The sequence below is a fragment of the Dreissena polymorpha genome, chromosome 11 (genome assembly GCF_020536995.1).
Source record: "Dreissena polymorpha isolate Duluth1 chromosome 11, UMN_Dpol_1.0, whole genome shotgun sequence".
Lineage (NCBI taxonomy): Eukaryota > Metazoa > Mollusca > Bivalvia > Myida > Dreissenidae > Dreissena > Dreissena polymorpha.
In genome coordinates, this window is record NC_068365.1 from 67077297 (window position 1) to 67092448 (window position 15152).

Genomic DNA, 15152 nt, shown 5'->3' on the forward strand with positions numbered 1-15152 from the left:
GTAATAGCGTTAGCTATTAATATATTTTTTCCCCCGAAAATGATACTTTATTTACCTCGTCCATAGGTATGTGCAGGTCGAGGTCATCCTGCTCCATACCGTACATACGTTTGTGTTAGTATGAGTAAACAGTGTTCTAATCAAGTGTTAGAATATAATATCCTTATACATACATGTACACTATGTCATCTAGAAATGTGTAAACATCTTAAAAAAGCAAATGAGGTATATTATAAACAAAATGACGAGCAAATGTGCATGTAGTGTTATGTAAAGCATGCAGTACAGCTCGAGCGGATTTGTCAAAATCCGCGCTGCCACCGCGGACAAACGCGCTCCAGTGCGGAAAATCACGGCGATATTGTTTCCTGTTCGCGGTGTTTTTTCGGCGGTCCTCACAAAAACGCCGCAGACACTATCACAGTGAGAAGTCACCGCGGATCGTCGTGGACTTTTCGCGGACCGCGGTGGACGCACGGCGGATCAGGGTGGAGGTTTGTTATAAGAAAATTTCATTCGAGAAAGGGTTCGTTATAAAAAGATATAACATGCATGTTAACAGTGTAAGTTTGTTTTGTTTGCGTGAGAAAATAAAATTCCATTAAATATATAATTCTCTCTATGATATAAAATTGTTTACTTCTATTTCCCAATAATAATGAAGTAAATCATAAAGTATTTATAGCATGGTTACGTAGATTCCCGAAGATAATCTTAATTAAATGCTCCTATATCTGTGAGAAATAAAAAATATAAGGAAATATATTTGAATACACAATTAAAAACCCGCAAATAAAAAAGATAACACGTGTATAATTAACTTCGTGTGCGTAACGTTTTACGCCATCTCGTGTCCCTAACATTAGCTCGTAATCTTTTAAAGTGATATTATGGGCATTTTTCACTGTTGAATTGAGCTGAAAAGAATTTACAGGTAAAAAGAGTTAGTTAAAATGAGGTTACTGGCCAATTATCTGCAAATCATCTTGCTACCAGTTGTTTATAAAAAAAAATTATATATATTTATAATTCAATATTTTACATGACTCATCCAGTCCTCTAAGCCGAAATTATCCGTTAAACAAAAAAGTGTCTTTGTGTCGTATGAATTAATCCGCATTAAATCTTAATTTAGATTCACATCGTAAATCGAATCATTTATTTCGTCAGTTGTCAAAACGAAAGTAAGGTTGATATTAAAATGCATTATTAATCTCTTTCCTGGATACTGTTTTAGTATGTTGATGCTTTATTAACAAATATAAGGCTATATGAAGTGAAAACAAAAAAAAAAACAGTTGCGCTAGACACCTACAAACTGTTTGATGCCCATAATATCACTTTCACCAATCAATCAATTTAAAACACATAAATGACCAGTACAAAACCAGCATTATTCACGCCTATTTCAGTTTGAGTGAGCGATATCGGTTTGTACTCTCCGCAATTGTGTTAATTGTAATTACATTTACTGTGACTAGCGTATCATCGAAGCTGCAAACTGTGAACTATGGGATACCAAAGGGGTCGAAACTTTAACTTCTGCTCGAGCAGAAAAAAATGCTGCTCGACCAGCATTTAAATGCTGCTCGACCAGCAAAATGCTGCTCGACCAGCAAATTTACTGCTCGACCAGCATTTTTTCTGCTCGAGCAGAAAAATCCTGCTCGACCAGCATTTATTTTTAGATTATGGCATTAGCCAATCAGAACTCTTGTTATATTTGCCATTTGGTGCAAAACTGGTTTGTTTGGAAAAAATGGCTGCCGCCATGATGGTGCCTTTTTCACATCTTCTGCAAGTTTATGTGACGACCTGTTTAAAGTTTAACATTGACACGAGGTAAGTGCTTTATATTTTGGCTGCAAACTAGTCGATCAAAAAATTGTTACCATTCGCTTAATAAGAAAATCGATCATAAATGTCTAACGGCTGTTAAAACTTCTGCGAAAATCACGACGATGACTGATAAGAATTGCTCAATGGGTGCGCAAGTGTAGGTTCTCTGTTTCTATCGATTTACTTTCTTAATGATTCTTAATAAGTGCTTCCGACACAGGTGTCGATTGCCTGTGATTGTGCCTTTCTGGTTAACATTGTTTACGTTGCTCGTTCTCCCCATACATGTATATCTGCTGTCCTAAGTTCCTAACTTTTACAATTATCCAAAATATCATGTCTGTTAACCAGTTCTCAGTGCCCCAGATAAGCTGCGTATCTGCGTCTTTCACCCTATTAAAATGTTTTAAAATGCAATATCATGAGTATTGAAAACGCAAATTAACGATACAAAACTTCGATTTAAAAATGCTTTGCTCATTTTAGGTATTTTCTCTTTGGAATTAGTATCGTAACGTGGTGACGCTTACATTCAGCAAGCTCAGCAAACGGTCATAGTTATTCAAACGCTATGCGTTTTCAATCTGACCTAATTCGTCGCTCATTGTGCATGTATTTGTAAAGCGTCTGTACTTTCAGTTTCTATTACGATGCGAAATAAAAATAGCTAAGAGAGGTCGAAAGACTTTCGAGATTGTTGCGCCAAAATATTAGCCGATCGCAAACTTTTTCGAACCAAGAAAGCAAGAGCCAATTATCATTTGTGTTATCAATTTTGTTAGAAACTGTGTATACAGCAGTTGAGTTGACATCCAAAAAACATGATGGGAAGTCTGTGACTTAACAAACCTGTCAAAAGTATAAAAAGGCATGTCATTGGTTAGAAATTGTCGACATTTTTTAAAGTTTATATCATGGACAGCTTCAAGGATTAAAGGTATTGCGAAACATCAGTTTATTAAAATTTATGATGATAGTTTACAGTTCTATTGAATCAATACAAGTGTGCAGCGTCAACGGAAGTAAATCAGCAATTATTCTTCTTCTTCTTTGCGTTCGCGATCAGCAATTATTTTAAGGTATGCATTTTTATTACTCATTTCACTCTATATGAAGAATGGAATCACCCTATTTTTCAAAATCAATGGTTGAAAGCCCTGTTTCCCAAATAATTATCTGGGGCACTGAGTTCTCAAGGACTTTTCTCAATTTCAATGTAAATTATTTTTCACCGAGGCCAATTAGCTTGTTCAAAGCTAACAACAGGTAAAATGTGAGTTGTGTCTGAATTACAAGTTGTTTAATTTTTCATAATTGGAAATGTTTACAATTTACTATTTATTGAATAACTTGGCAGTGCATAATTAAGTTCTGGGATGTTATTTTCAGCTCTGAACTGCGAAAAAATTGCATAATAATTACATTGGTGGCACTATAATGAGTTACCTTTCATCTGTCCTTCCATTTAATCTAAATCTAAAGCAGACTTCCCAAACTTTGCAGAAAGAGTTTAGGCATTGTATTACACACTCATTTTAACCATGGCATGCTATTGTACAACATGTCTTGACGGAAATAATTTCGATAACAAATATTTGCAGGAAATAATTTTTCCATTGCGAATCGTTTGTATCTTTTTATCTTTATTCTGAAATGCCCCTCTTAAGAATAATGTCATGTATAGCTGGTTTGGAATTAAGGATGATGATATGTCCTAACAGCATTTTGTCATGTCATTTACTGTACTACTTAACCTACATGTATTTGAATATTCAGTCCCCATATAACTACGCCCATATGTTGTGGATATTTTCATACAAGAATACAAACAGGAATATGTATTGGAGTTTGCTGTTTAAATTGACAGTCAATCGGAGGGTAACAGGTTTGTTTTTAACCAGAAGTGAGGAACTAAACGCAATTTGCAAGGAAAAAAATATCTCTTTATACCACTTAAGTATATTTGCATCACAGGAGCTCTGGTGTCGTGAGGTTGAGGAAACTAGTGTTGAATCTAAAACATTTAGCATCACGGACTCTAAAGTGAGAAGCCAAGTCAGACACCGCAAAATGTAAAATAATCTGTCAGATGTTTGGTCTGACAGGCTACGAAATTTTGTCAGACTGAAAGATAATTTCTGGATTCCACTTATTAGCAAACCTGATAATAACATATTTCTGTTATTAGCATATAGAATGTCAAAGCACAGATTAATTCTTAAATTTTAATGTATTTTTCTTCTATTAATAGCATGATTTTTAACCCCAATATTCAGAATTCACTTAAAGTCTTTATAGCATAGAACATTCTCAGAATGCCAAGAAAATATGCTTTAAATCTGCAAAAATATGCTCAAATGCAAATGCAAATACCTTAGAATACAATTCCATTTGATAAATAGTTATCTTAAACATCAATCATATACAATGTTGAATTTAAATTTCACTTTGACGATCAATTATTCACAGATTTGACTTATTGTATGCCCCCAGTTGCTATATTTATGCTAAAATGTGTGTTCCTGTTAATAGCATATTCCTGTTATAAGCATAATTTTTGCTGACATGGTATGCTAAGAACAGGAATCCACTGTAGCAACATATTAATCAGGAATTATGGTTTGAATCCGTGAACTATTATTTTTAATGGTGAAAGAAAATCTCTATGGCGCGTTTTCAAAAATTCCTAATCAAGCTTGGTAAAAGAACACACAGAATAGCAAGTTAATTACAGCGCCAACTTCCGGGTAAAAATGATTGATTTTTTTTATATTCCGTAAAGACAAATGCTGCATGCCATTGTATCCTATGGGTGATTTAAAAAATAATGAAGCCTAAATAAAACATGCATTTATTTTCTTACCATTAAGCATGTTTAAGTTCTTTTTCTATCTTACAGAAGTGTTTCCATGTGATTAACTTAAATGTGAAAATTCTTCTCAATAACTTGCTTCATTAACAAAATATATTGAAAAATATCCTTAAAATTGCCCCAAGTGTACTGGTTTTGCGTGACATTTTATGTAAAAGGCAATTTTCAATTCTATACTTTAATAAAACTTAATGATTATAAAAATGCATATGCTTTAAGAAAAATAAAACAATGCTTCTTACTTAGGTTGATATCTCTTGTAGCAAGTGTTCAAAGCAATGATGTTCTTGTCAATTTGCGCGACAATTTTCAACTCTCTTCACGTATATTAAGAGGTGGCATCATAAAGTGCTTCAATATTTATAGGCAAAAAGTGTCCTTTTAACCTGTCACATGTTTTTTCTACACATTTGTACAGGTATTTATACAATTATTTGTTCATGTAAATTTTGAACAGCTGAATACTAAATGTGGTCAGAATTTGTCCCTGTCCCAAGTGTACATTTTGCAAGAAAGTTATTTTAAATTTTTCATAAGATAGAATTTTCAAGGTTTTACATCATTTTCTTCAAACCATTAATGCTTATCACTAGATGTACTGAAAATTTGATGCCAAAACCTTGTGAACTTTTTATGCAAGACAAATATTGCATTGTCCCAAGTGTACGAAATTTTTATCATGTTTGATGGACAGGTGATAGCTTTTAAAAAATAAACAAAGGCACTAATTTTCTGGAAAGAAGTACACAGAAGGGTGCAATCTCCAAGAGAAAAAGGGGGTTTCTTCACTCTGGGGGTGAACTACTCTTATTATATGGGTATGTCTCCATATTTTGTCTTCAGAAGAAAAATATAAGCATATAAATGATAATGTGTGGGAAGTATATTTGATTTTATCATAACATTATTACAAAAATACATTTCCTCTTCTCAAATTAATGTCAATTTTAATCAAAATGTTTCTCCAATAATCTTCAATGTTAGCCTGAAGTTGGTTATTAAATGTTGTACATGTACACTTGGGACACAAAATGAATGTTTTTCTTATAAACCTCCAGAAAGTGAAAACAAACTTACATTATAGCAGAATTAATGATTAAATTTGATTTAATAAAGCATTCAAAAGCAAATGAAAAAGAAACAAAATAAAAGTTGAACATGGTCAAATGTCAAATATGATGGATGACAAAGTCTTTCAGACACTTATAATTAAACCGCGCAGACTGTCACCCTTGTGGTACAATTCCTACACATCTAAACTAAAAACCATGTTAAAACCTTCGATAAACAACGGTACAGCACTTATTATTATTTCATTCATTTTTAATGACACATAACCAAAATATATAGAGGATATATTGTATTACAGAGGAAGGTCAAGTAAGAGGACATAGTGTTTAATGTATAAAGTATAAAAAGAACAAGGTCTAATTTATAAAGAACAAGGTCCAATATATAGCGAATATAATGTTTAATATAAAGAGAGCAAGGTCTAAATATAGAACAGTGAATTATATGTGTCTTGTTCTGAGAAAACTGGGCTTAATTCATGTGTGGAAAGTCTCGTCCCTGATTAGCCTGTGCAGACTGCACAGGCTAATCAGGGACGAAACTTGCCGCTTTTATGGTATTTTTAGTTTGAAGGAAGTCCCTTCTTACCGAAAATCAAGTTTAAGCGGAAAGTGTCGTCCCTAATAAGCCGGTGCGCACTGCCCAGGCTAATCTGGGACGACACTTTACGTACATGAATTTAGCCCAGTTTTATCAGAACAAGACACATATTATAGAAAACGAGGTCAAATGTTATAAAAAAAATATAAACATGTATTTTGTATACAGAACCATGTTCAATATTTATAGAAAAGCATCCAATATATAGAGAACACAATATTAGATCATTTTCAAGTATAGAGAGCAATGTCTTATACATAGATATCAAATTCCAACATATAGAAGAGGCATAATGTCTTATATTTAAAGATCAAGGTCAATGCCATAGAGAACAATGTTTAATATGTAGAGAACATAATTTGATATTTAGAGAACAAGGTATGCTATCCATTTGTATAGAGAACAATGCCCAGCATATAGATCTCCAGCATATAGAGAGCAATGTCAAATAGATCTTTTTTATATAAAACAAGATAAATTATGAAACCAAAGTCTAATATATACAACCATGTGAAATATATTGAAAACCAGGTCAAATGTATCTACAATTTGTGAAATATATGTGTTTTTTTATGGGAAATACAGAGCTATGACACACTGCATAATTATGGAGATTTCTTATGCCTCTGATATCCCATCGGTTATAAACATACTAAGGGCCACAAAAATACCTCAAATGAAATACATATAAAAGTTATGCTATTTTTCTTCAGATTTTCTTCCATTTTAAAAATGTCCCAAGTGTACAGATTTGGCCTAAAATCATGCTAGATCCTTTCAGCAAAAAATTCAAGTTCCCTGTAACTTATTAACCAGGTTTTTATTAACCAGGTTTTCCGAAAGAAAAAACTGGTTATTAGATTGGCGAATGCGGGCGGGCTGGCGGGCGGGTGGAACAAGCTTGTCCGGGCCATAACTATGTCGTTCATTGTCAGATTTTAAAATCATTTGGCACATTTGTTCACCATCATTGGATGGTGTGTCGCGCGAAATAATTACGTCGATATCTCCAAGGTCAAGGTCACACTTTGAGTTCAAAGGTCAAAAATGGCCATAAATGAGCTTGTCCTGGCCATAACTATGTCATTCATAGTGAGATTTTAAAATCATTTGGCACATTTGTTCACCATCATGGGACGGTGTGTCGCACGAAAGAATCACGTCAATATCTCCAATGTCAAGGTCGCCATGACTAAAAATAGATTTTTTTAAAAAACAAACTTACAAAGGGGGTTAATTTTGTCCCTTGTCTTATAATTTTATAAGAATGTTTTATGCCAATTTAATTTGTATTCTATATTACTGACTGTTTGGGTATTTCTTAGAATAAATGAAAACTAAAGTTGTCAAGTACAAATAACCTTAAATCTCTTAACAGCAACCTTAAATCATCAAACGGACCTTCTAGCACAGAACATTATTCGGGGAAACATTAATTTGTATAGTCAAATGTAATAAAAATTTAAAAAGTATTTATATATGTTGAATGGTTTGCTTATTTAACTTGTATACAAAAGTCATGTAAGTGTCCCAAGTGTACAAATGTTTGAAAATTGTATACAGTTTTGGCAAAAGCTAGTTTTTGCAGATTTTCTTATATAATAAAAAAGAAACTTCACACATATTTGAAGGCCATCCTATATTTTGATAAATCTGAGTTTTTACTTTAAGATACACTGCTTTGAGGCCAGGAAAAAAACTTTCAGGAGTATAGTTTTGAAAAATATGTGTTAAAAAACATGAAAATTTCAATTTTTTCCATATTTTTTTTTAGAACACTTCTGATTTTGTATTTAAATTTTGCTTAAGAACATACTGCATGTTAACAAAACACACAAAATATTGATAACATATTTTAATGGGATTTTATTAAGTGCAAAAGACATTTACATTTATAAAAAAAAAATCAAAACATTTGGTTAACATCTTTTGTTGTGAAAAAGTGATTTCATCTGACAGAACGGCCCTACTCATTTACAAAACTTAACCCTTTCCCTATGCAATACAAACAAAACTGTTGCCATAACTTAACATCTAAAATTTGAGAAAAAATTTCATTAAGGCTTCATTATCCCCACGCTTTTCGGAGAAAAAGTGTGGATATTGTGGTTATTTCCGTCCGTCCGTCTGTCTGTCCTGACCACTTTCTCCTCCTACACTATAAGCACTAGAACCTTGAAACTTACACACATGGTAGCTATGAGCATATGTGCGACCCTGCACTATTTGGAATTTGATCTGACCCCTGGGTCAAAAGTTATGTGGGTTGAGGTGGGGCCGGGTCAGAGATTTTTACTCATTTTTATGCCCCCGGATCGAAAGATCGGGGGTATATTGTTTTTGGCCTGTCTGTCATTGTATGTGTGTGTGTCCCAAAACTTTAACCTTGGTCATAACTTTTGCAATATTCCAGATAGCAACTTGATATTTGGCATGCATGTGTATCTCATGGAGCTGCACATTTTGAGTGCACCGGAGACTACACCAAATGTCTACAAATTGATACTGAACCTCTCTTATGGCAATACGGATAATCTCAACTATGCATGGATCCATTACCAACCTTGGGGTGCCCCGCCCACATTGGCCACGCCCACCCAAAATTGCCTTTTACTATAATTTCTCCATTTCTACACCGATTCACATCTAATTGATACCGAACTTCTCTTATGACAATACGTTCAATCTCAACTATGCATAGCTCCATTACCAACCCTGGGGCACCCCTGGGTCATGTGGCGTGGGGATACACGTCGGCCTCTGCCGCGCCATTTCTAGTTTATATTTTTGAAATCACCCATATTTGTGTAAAGTTTGGAGAAAAATCAAGAAAAACATATTTTAACGATGAAATACATTTAAGTTGTTTGATGATATTTTCATGTATTTCAACGTTTCCAATGTCCAGATAAATACCCTACTTGTACCCATTGAAAACCTTTAAAACTTTAATTTTGCATTGTTATTTTGTGTTGGGCTTGAAGAAAAAAGATTGATCTGTATGCAAATGTTTACATTATATCTCACAATCATAACAATTTCCAATTTATCGACAGTGGTGACAGGGTTTTATCATTATTATATGATTATTAGTGCTTGTGATCATATTTCAGATGCCCGGAGGCCTTTATGGTTGGGTTAATTGATTTCCTTAATCCTTAATTGATTTTTAGCTCCACTGGCCAAAGGCCAGCGGGGCTTATGTCATGGTCCTGTGTCCGTCATGCGTGCGTCCGTCCGTGCCTGCGTGCGTTCGTCCGTGCATTAACTTTTTCTTTAAACATCTTCTTCTTCTAAACTACTGGTCCAATTCTGATGAAATTTCTCAGTAATGTTCCTTGGGTGAACCTCTTTCAAATTTGTTCAAATAATGCGCCTGGGATCAAATTTGACCCTGCTCTGGGGTTACAAAATTGAACATATGCTTATATAAGGCCTATTTTGTGAAATCTTTCAAAATCTTCTCATCCATAACCATTGGGCATAGGGCTATCAAATTTGGTATGTAGAGACATCTAATAGTCCTCTACCAAATTTGTTCAAATTATGCCCCTGGGGTAAAATTTGAAACTGCCCCGGGGGTCACAAAATTTAACATATGCTTATATAGGGTCTATTTTGTGAAAATTTTACAAATCTTTTTGTCCATAACCATTGGGCCTAGGGCTACCAAATTTGGTATGTAGTGACATCTTATAGTCCTCTACCAAGTTTGCTCAAATTATGTCCTTGGGGTCAAGTTTGACCCTGCCCCGAGGGTCACAAAATTGAACATATGCTTATATGAGGCCTATTTTGTGAAAACTTAAAAAATCTACTTGTCCATAACTGTATGGCATAGTGCTACCAAATTTGGTATGTATTGACATGTATTAGTTCTCTTCTTAGTTTGTTCAAATTATGCCCCTGGGGTCAAATTTGAAACTGCCCCGGGGGTCACAAAATTGAACATATGCTTATAAATGGCTAATTTAGGGTAAACTTTAAAAATCATTCTTGTCCATAACCATTGGGCTTAGGGCTACCAAATTTGGAATGAAGTGACATCTTATAGTCCAATACCAAGTTTGTTCAAATTATGCCTCTGGGGTCATCTTTGACCCTGCCCGGGGGGGGGGGGGGGTGTCAATTTTGTGAAACTTTTAAAAATCTTCTTGTTGAAAACCATTCGGACTATGGCTACCAAATTTGGTTTGCAGTAACATCTTATTGTCCTCTACCAAGTTTGTTCAAATTATGCCCTTTGGGTCAAATTTGACCCTGACCCGTGGGTCACAAAATTGAACATTATATACACTTCTTTCTTGCTTATTATGCCCCCCCTTCGAAGAAGAGGGGGTATATTGCTTTGCACATGTCGGTCGGTCGGTCCACCAGGTGGTTTCCGGATGATAACTCAAGAACGCTTAGGCCTAGGATCATGAAACTTCATAGGTAGGTTGATCATGACTCGCAGATGACCCCTATTGATTTTGAGGTCACTAGGTCAAAGGTCAAGGTCACGGTGACCCGGAATAGTAAAATGGTTTCCGGATGATAACTCAAGAAAGCATACATCTAGGATCATAAAACTTCATAGGTAGATTGATCATGACTCGCAAATGACCCCTATTGATTTTGAGGTCACTAGGTCAAAGGTCAAGGTCACGGTGATCCGAAATAGTAAAATGGTTTCCGGATGATAACTCAAGAACGCATACGCCTAGGATCATGAAACTTCATCGTTAGATAGATCATGACTCGCAGATGAACCCTATTGATTTTGAGGTCACTAGGTCAAAGGTCAAGGTCACAGAGACCCGAAATAGTAAAATGGTTTCCAAATGATAACTCAAAAACGCATACCTCTAGGATCATGAAACTTCATAGGCAGATTGATCATGACTTGCAGATGACCCCTATTGATTTTGAGGTCACTAGGTCAAAGGTCAAGGTGACCCGAAATAGTAAAATGGTTTCCGGATGATAACTCAAGAACGCATACGCCTAGGATCATGAAACTCCATCGTTAGATAGGTCATGACTCGCAGATGACTCCTATTGATTTTCAGGACACTAGGTCAAAGGTCAAGGTCACGGTGACCCGAAACAGTAAAATTGTTTCCGGATGATAACTCAAGAACGCTTTTGCCTAGGAACATGACACTTCATAGGTACATTGATCATGACTCGCAGATGACTCCTATTGATTTTCAGGTCACTAGGTCAAAGGTCAAGGTCACAGTGATAAAAAACGTATTCACACTAAAGCTGCCACTACAACGGACAGCCCATATGGGGGGCATTCATGTTTTACAAACAGCCCTTGTTTTGTGAAAACTTTTAAAATATTCTTGTCCTTAACTAGGGCTACCACATTTTGTATGTAGTGAGATATAGTAGTTCTCTATGTGTCCAATAATTATGTTGATGAAGGTGGCAGTGGTAATGACTTGCTATGTCTGTGAGATATGAATGCCAAAGTCGTCGTTTTACATAACATTAATTTTTATGTAAAAGTTATGGTTCTTCATAAATTCTACATGTTCTTTGCAAATGATGACCTCTACAAAGTTGTTCCAGGAGTACCATATTGCCTGACAATCTTTTGTTTTATTGTTAACTGAAACTGTACTTGATTCTAGCATGCCACTATACTTCTTTGAAGTAATTTGAGCAAATTTCTCACTGTTTAGTAATGTATACATTGTTTAAGGTACATTATAATTTTACATTTTGTAGGTGGACTTCAATATGTATGATCTACTTATGCTGCCACAATGTAAAGGCAACAATCACTTGGTTTTGCTGGTTGCAAGTGTTATGTCCAGGACTGTAACCATTTACGACTCGTTGGGTGGTAACAACAAGGCCTTGTTCGATTTGTTCTGGTAAGGTTCAAAGCTGTAATTCATTTTTTGTCTTACCTGCTTGATATAGCAGTCACAGTAGCAGTTGGTGTATGTGCATTTTATGTGTGTCTCTGAGCTTATCCAAACTGTGGTTCGATCATTGAATATGCCATTTTTAGTATAGCTTACCACATATGTTCTCCATGTAGAGAAGCTGCAGCGCATGCGTTAACAAGAGATCAAAGGTCACATTTAGGGAGCTTTTTTGGCCAGTTCCAGTTATCATTCATCAGGCAATATACCAAACAAGATATTCAAAAAACTTTGTAAATCTTATTTGTTTTCTTTATTTGGATCTTTATCTTAAATATTAACTTGTAATGACCACCAACACCTTAAAAATGATAGGCTATATATAAATTTAAGCTTGCTTTCTTAGTTCATTCTTATTTATTATTGTGTCCTATCTCTCACACTTATGTGTTTCAAATAATGTGTTAATAGATTCACATTATATATATATGTTTGAAGACTGATTACCAAAACAATTTGGTATAGATAAAGTACCGCTTAAGTATATAGGCACATGATTTGTGTTGATTTTTACCAACAAAATATTTGTTGCAGCCAGTTCATGTGTCAACGAGCGCAAATTGTGAAAGATGGCTTGGAAAAATTCAGTTCAGAGTTCAAAGCGCCACCTTGCAACAAACAGCGCCATGGAAACAGCTGTGGAGTGTTTGCATTGATGGTAATAAATTAGCTTTATATTTCTATATAGGAGTCACTTTGTCGTACTGTCGGTCGGTCTGTCCCGAAATTTCATCCGATCTTCACCAAACTTGATCACAAGTTGTATCTTGATGATGTTTAGGCCAAGTTTGAATATGGGTCATGCTGGGTCAAAAACTAGGTCACGGGGTCACTTAGTGTGTTTTAAACCGAAAGTTTGTCCGGACCATAACTATGTCATTTATCGTTAGATTTTAAAATAACTTGGTACATTTGTTCACCATCATGGAACGGTGTATTGCGTGAAAAAAGTATGTCGATATCTCCAAGATCAAGATCACACTTGGAGTTCAAGGGTCAAATGCTTGTCCGGGCCATAACTTTATCATTTATTGTGAGATTTTAAAATCATGTGGCAAATTTGTTCACCATCATGGGACAGTGTGTCGCACGAAAGAATTACTTCAATATCTCGAAGGTCAAGGTCACACTTTGAGTTCAAAGATTAAAAATGGCCATAAATGAGCTTGTCTGGGCAAATACTATGTCATTCATTGTGAGATTTTAAAATCATTTGGCACATTTGTTCACCATCATTTGACGCTGTGTCGCGCGAAAGAATTACGTCGATAACTCCAAGTTCAAGGTCACACTTTGAGTTCAACGGTAAAAAAAGGCCATAAATGAGCTTGTCCAGGCCATAAACTATGTTGTTCATTGTGAGATTTTAAAATCATTTGGCACATTTGTTCACCATTATTGGACGGTGTGTCGCGCAAAAGAATTATGTCTATATCTGCAACGTCAAGGTCATACTGTGACAAAGGTCAAAATTGGCCATAAATGATCATGTCCGGGCCATAACTATGTCATTTATGGTGAAATTTTAAAAATACATGGTACATTTGTTCACAGTCATTGGACGATGTGTCATGCGAAACAATTATGTCGATAACTCCAAGGTCTAGGTCACACTTACAGTTCAAAAGTAAAAAAATGGACATAAATTTGGACTGCATGTCATGCTAAAGAATTCAAGAGTTCAAAGGTCGAAATGGCCATAAATGATAATGGCATTATCATTCTTAAAAATCGCCATAAATTTGATTCTCTTGTTTTGTGAAGACAGCATGCAAAATAGTCTGTGTCAATGCGGCACATGGGGGTATTTGTCACTTCTGTGACAAAGCTCTAGTTTGCTTAGTAAAGATCTGCATTAACTTTTATTCAACAAAATAATGGGAGAATGTAGAATATAATCATTGAATTTCTGTTGGTGCATTGGTTTTTAGAGCCTTGCATATTCTTTTAATTTATAAAGAACATGATATTTCATATGTAATATCATAACCTGAGGATCAAACTGTGTTATAGAGTCCCACTTTTGTCAAAAAACCCTGAAAAAAGGTTAAACAAGAAGATTACTCATATTTTATTTTATTAATGTGTCATATAATGAAAAAAAAGCATTCTCTTTGCTCCATTATATTATTTTGTATGAAAAGCTGTTTTTCAGTGTCTTAATGTGATTGTATATTTATGATGCATAAAACATGAATACTTTTCACTGTCAAACTATCGTTCTTGCATTTTTATTTTCAGAAATAGTATTTTTTGTGAACACTTAATCTAGTGAATATATGCTTGTCTTATTGCAAACAAATGTTGTTGTTGTTTAAGTTAAGTTTGAATGACTTTTACTTTATTTCCAGACTGCCAAATGTTTGGTCATGAAAAAGCATCCCACAATGTTGCGACAGGCCCATGATTCATTTTATCGAGACTAGTCGTGAGACGCAGACTTCTGATTCATGGAGTGCGGCAAACATATCTGTGCGACTCAATCATTCCACTGTAAAGACCCGCACGGCATTTAAATTGATATTATCAATTTGTGTTGTTTCTCGAAAATATGTTTTTGTAGCAGGAAGTGCTTTGGGCTCGATTAATCTGAGAACTCGACAAAATATTAATAAAATCCTTCTGTGTATTTTAGTTCTGAAAACAGAAGTAGCCAGTTGGTATTACACATCTCCTAAACAAGTACAGCACAATAAAACTTAAGGTTTTATAATCCTTAATTTTTATAACATCTTTATATCCACACAAAAATATTGATGATTGTGGTGCTCAGATTGCAAAACCACCTGTTTGGCAAAAATAATGCAGATGGTTAAATTATGATAAGTGCAAGAAAAAAGAATAAC

General features: G+C 34.9%; 2 protein-coding genes across 3 annotated transcripts in view; both read left to right on the forward strand.

Moving 5' to 3' along the window:
• Positions 1-15152, forward strand: part of LOC127850612 (uncharacterized) — a 1644088-nt gene that overhangs the window by 991920 nt on the left and 637016 nt on the right. The window lies entirely within an intron of this gene.
• Positions 1710-14810, forward strand: LOC127850632 (sentrin-specific protease 1-like). Its single transcript, XM_052383817.1, has 4 exons — positions 1710-1842; positions 12104-12252; positions 12841-12964; positions 14658-14810. Exons 2-4 carry the CDS (start codon positions 12116-12118, stop codon positions 14730-14732), a joined length of 336 nt encoding a protein of 111 aa, XP_052239777.1. The 5' UTR covers positions 1710-1842; positions 12104-12115; the 3' UTR covers positions 14733-14810.

What these genes read in the sequence shown, in the direction of transcription:
- LOC127850632 (XM_052383817.1), top strand. Translation starts at nt 12,116, where the DNA reads ATGTATGATCTACTTATGCTGCCACAATGTAAAGGCAACAATCACTTG. An exon ending in GCCTTGTTCGATTTGTTCTG is followed by an intron (nt 12,253 to 12,840) that starts GTAAGGTTCAAA and finishes TATTTGTTGCAG; the next exon opens with CCAGTTCATGTGTCAACGAG. An exon ending in GTGGAGTGTTTGCATTGATG is followed by an intron (nt 12,965 to 14,657) that starts GTAATAAATTAG and finishes CTTTATTTCCAG; the next exon opens with ACTGCCAAATGTTTGGTCAT.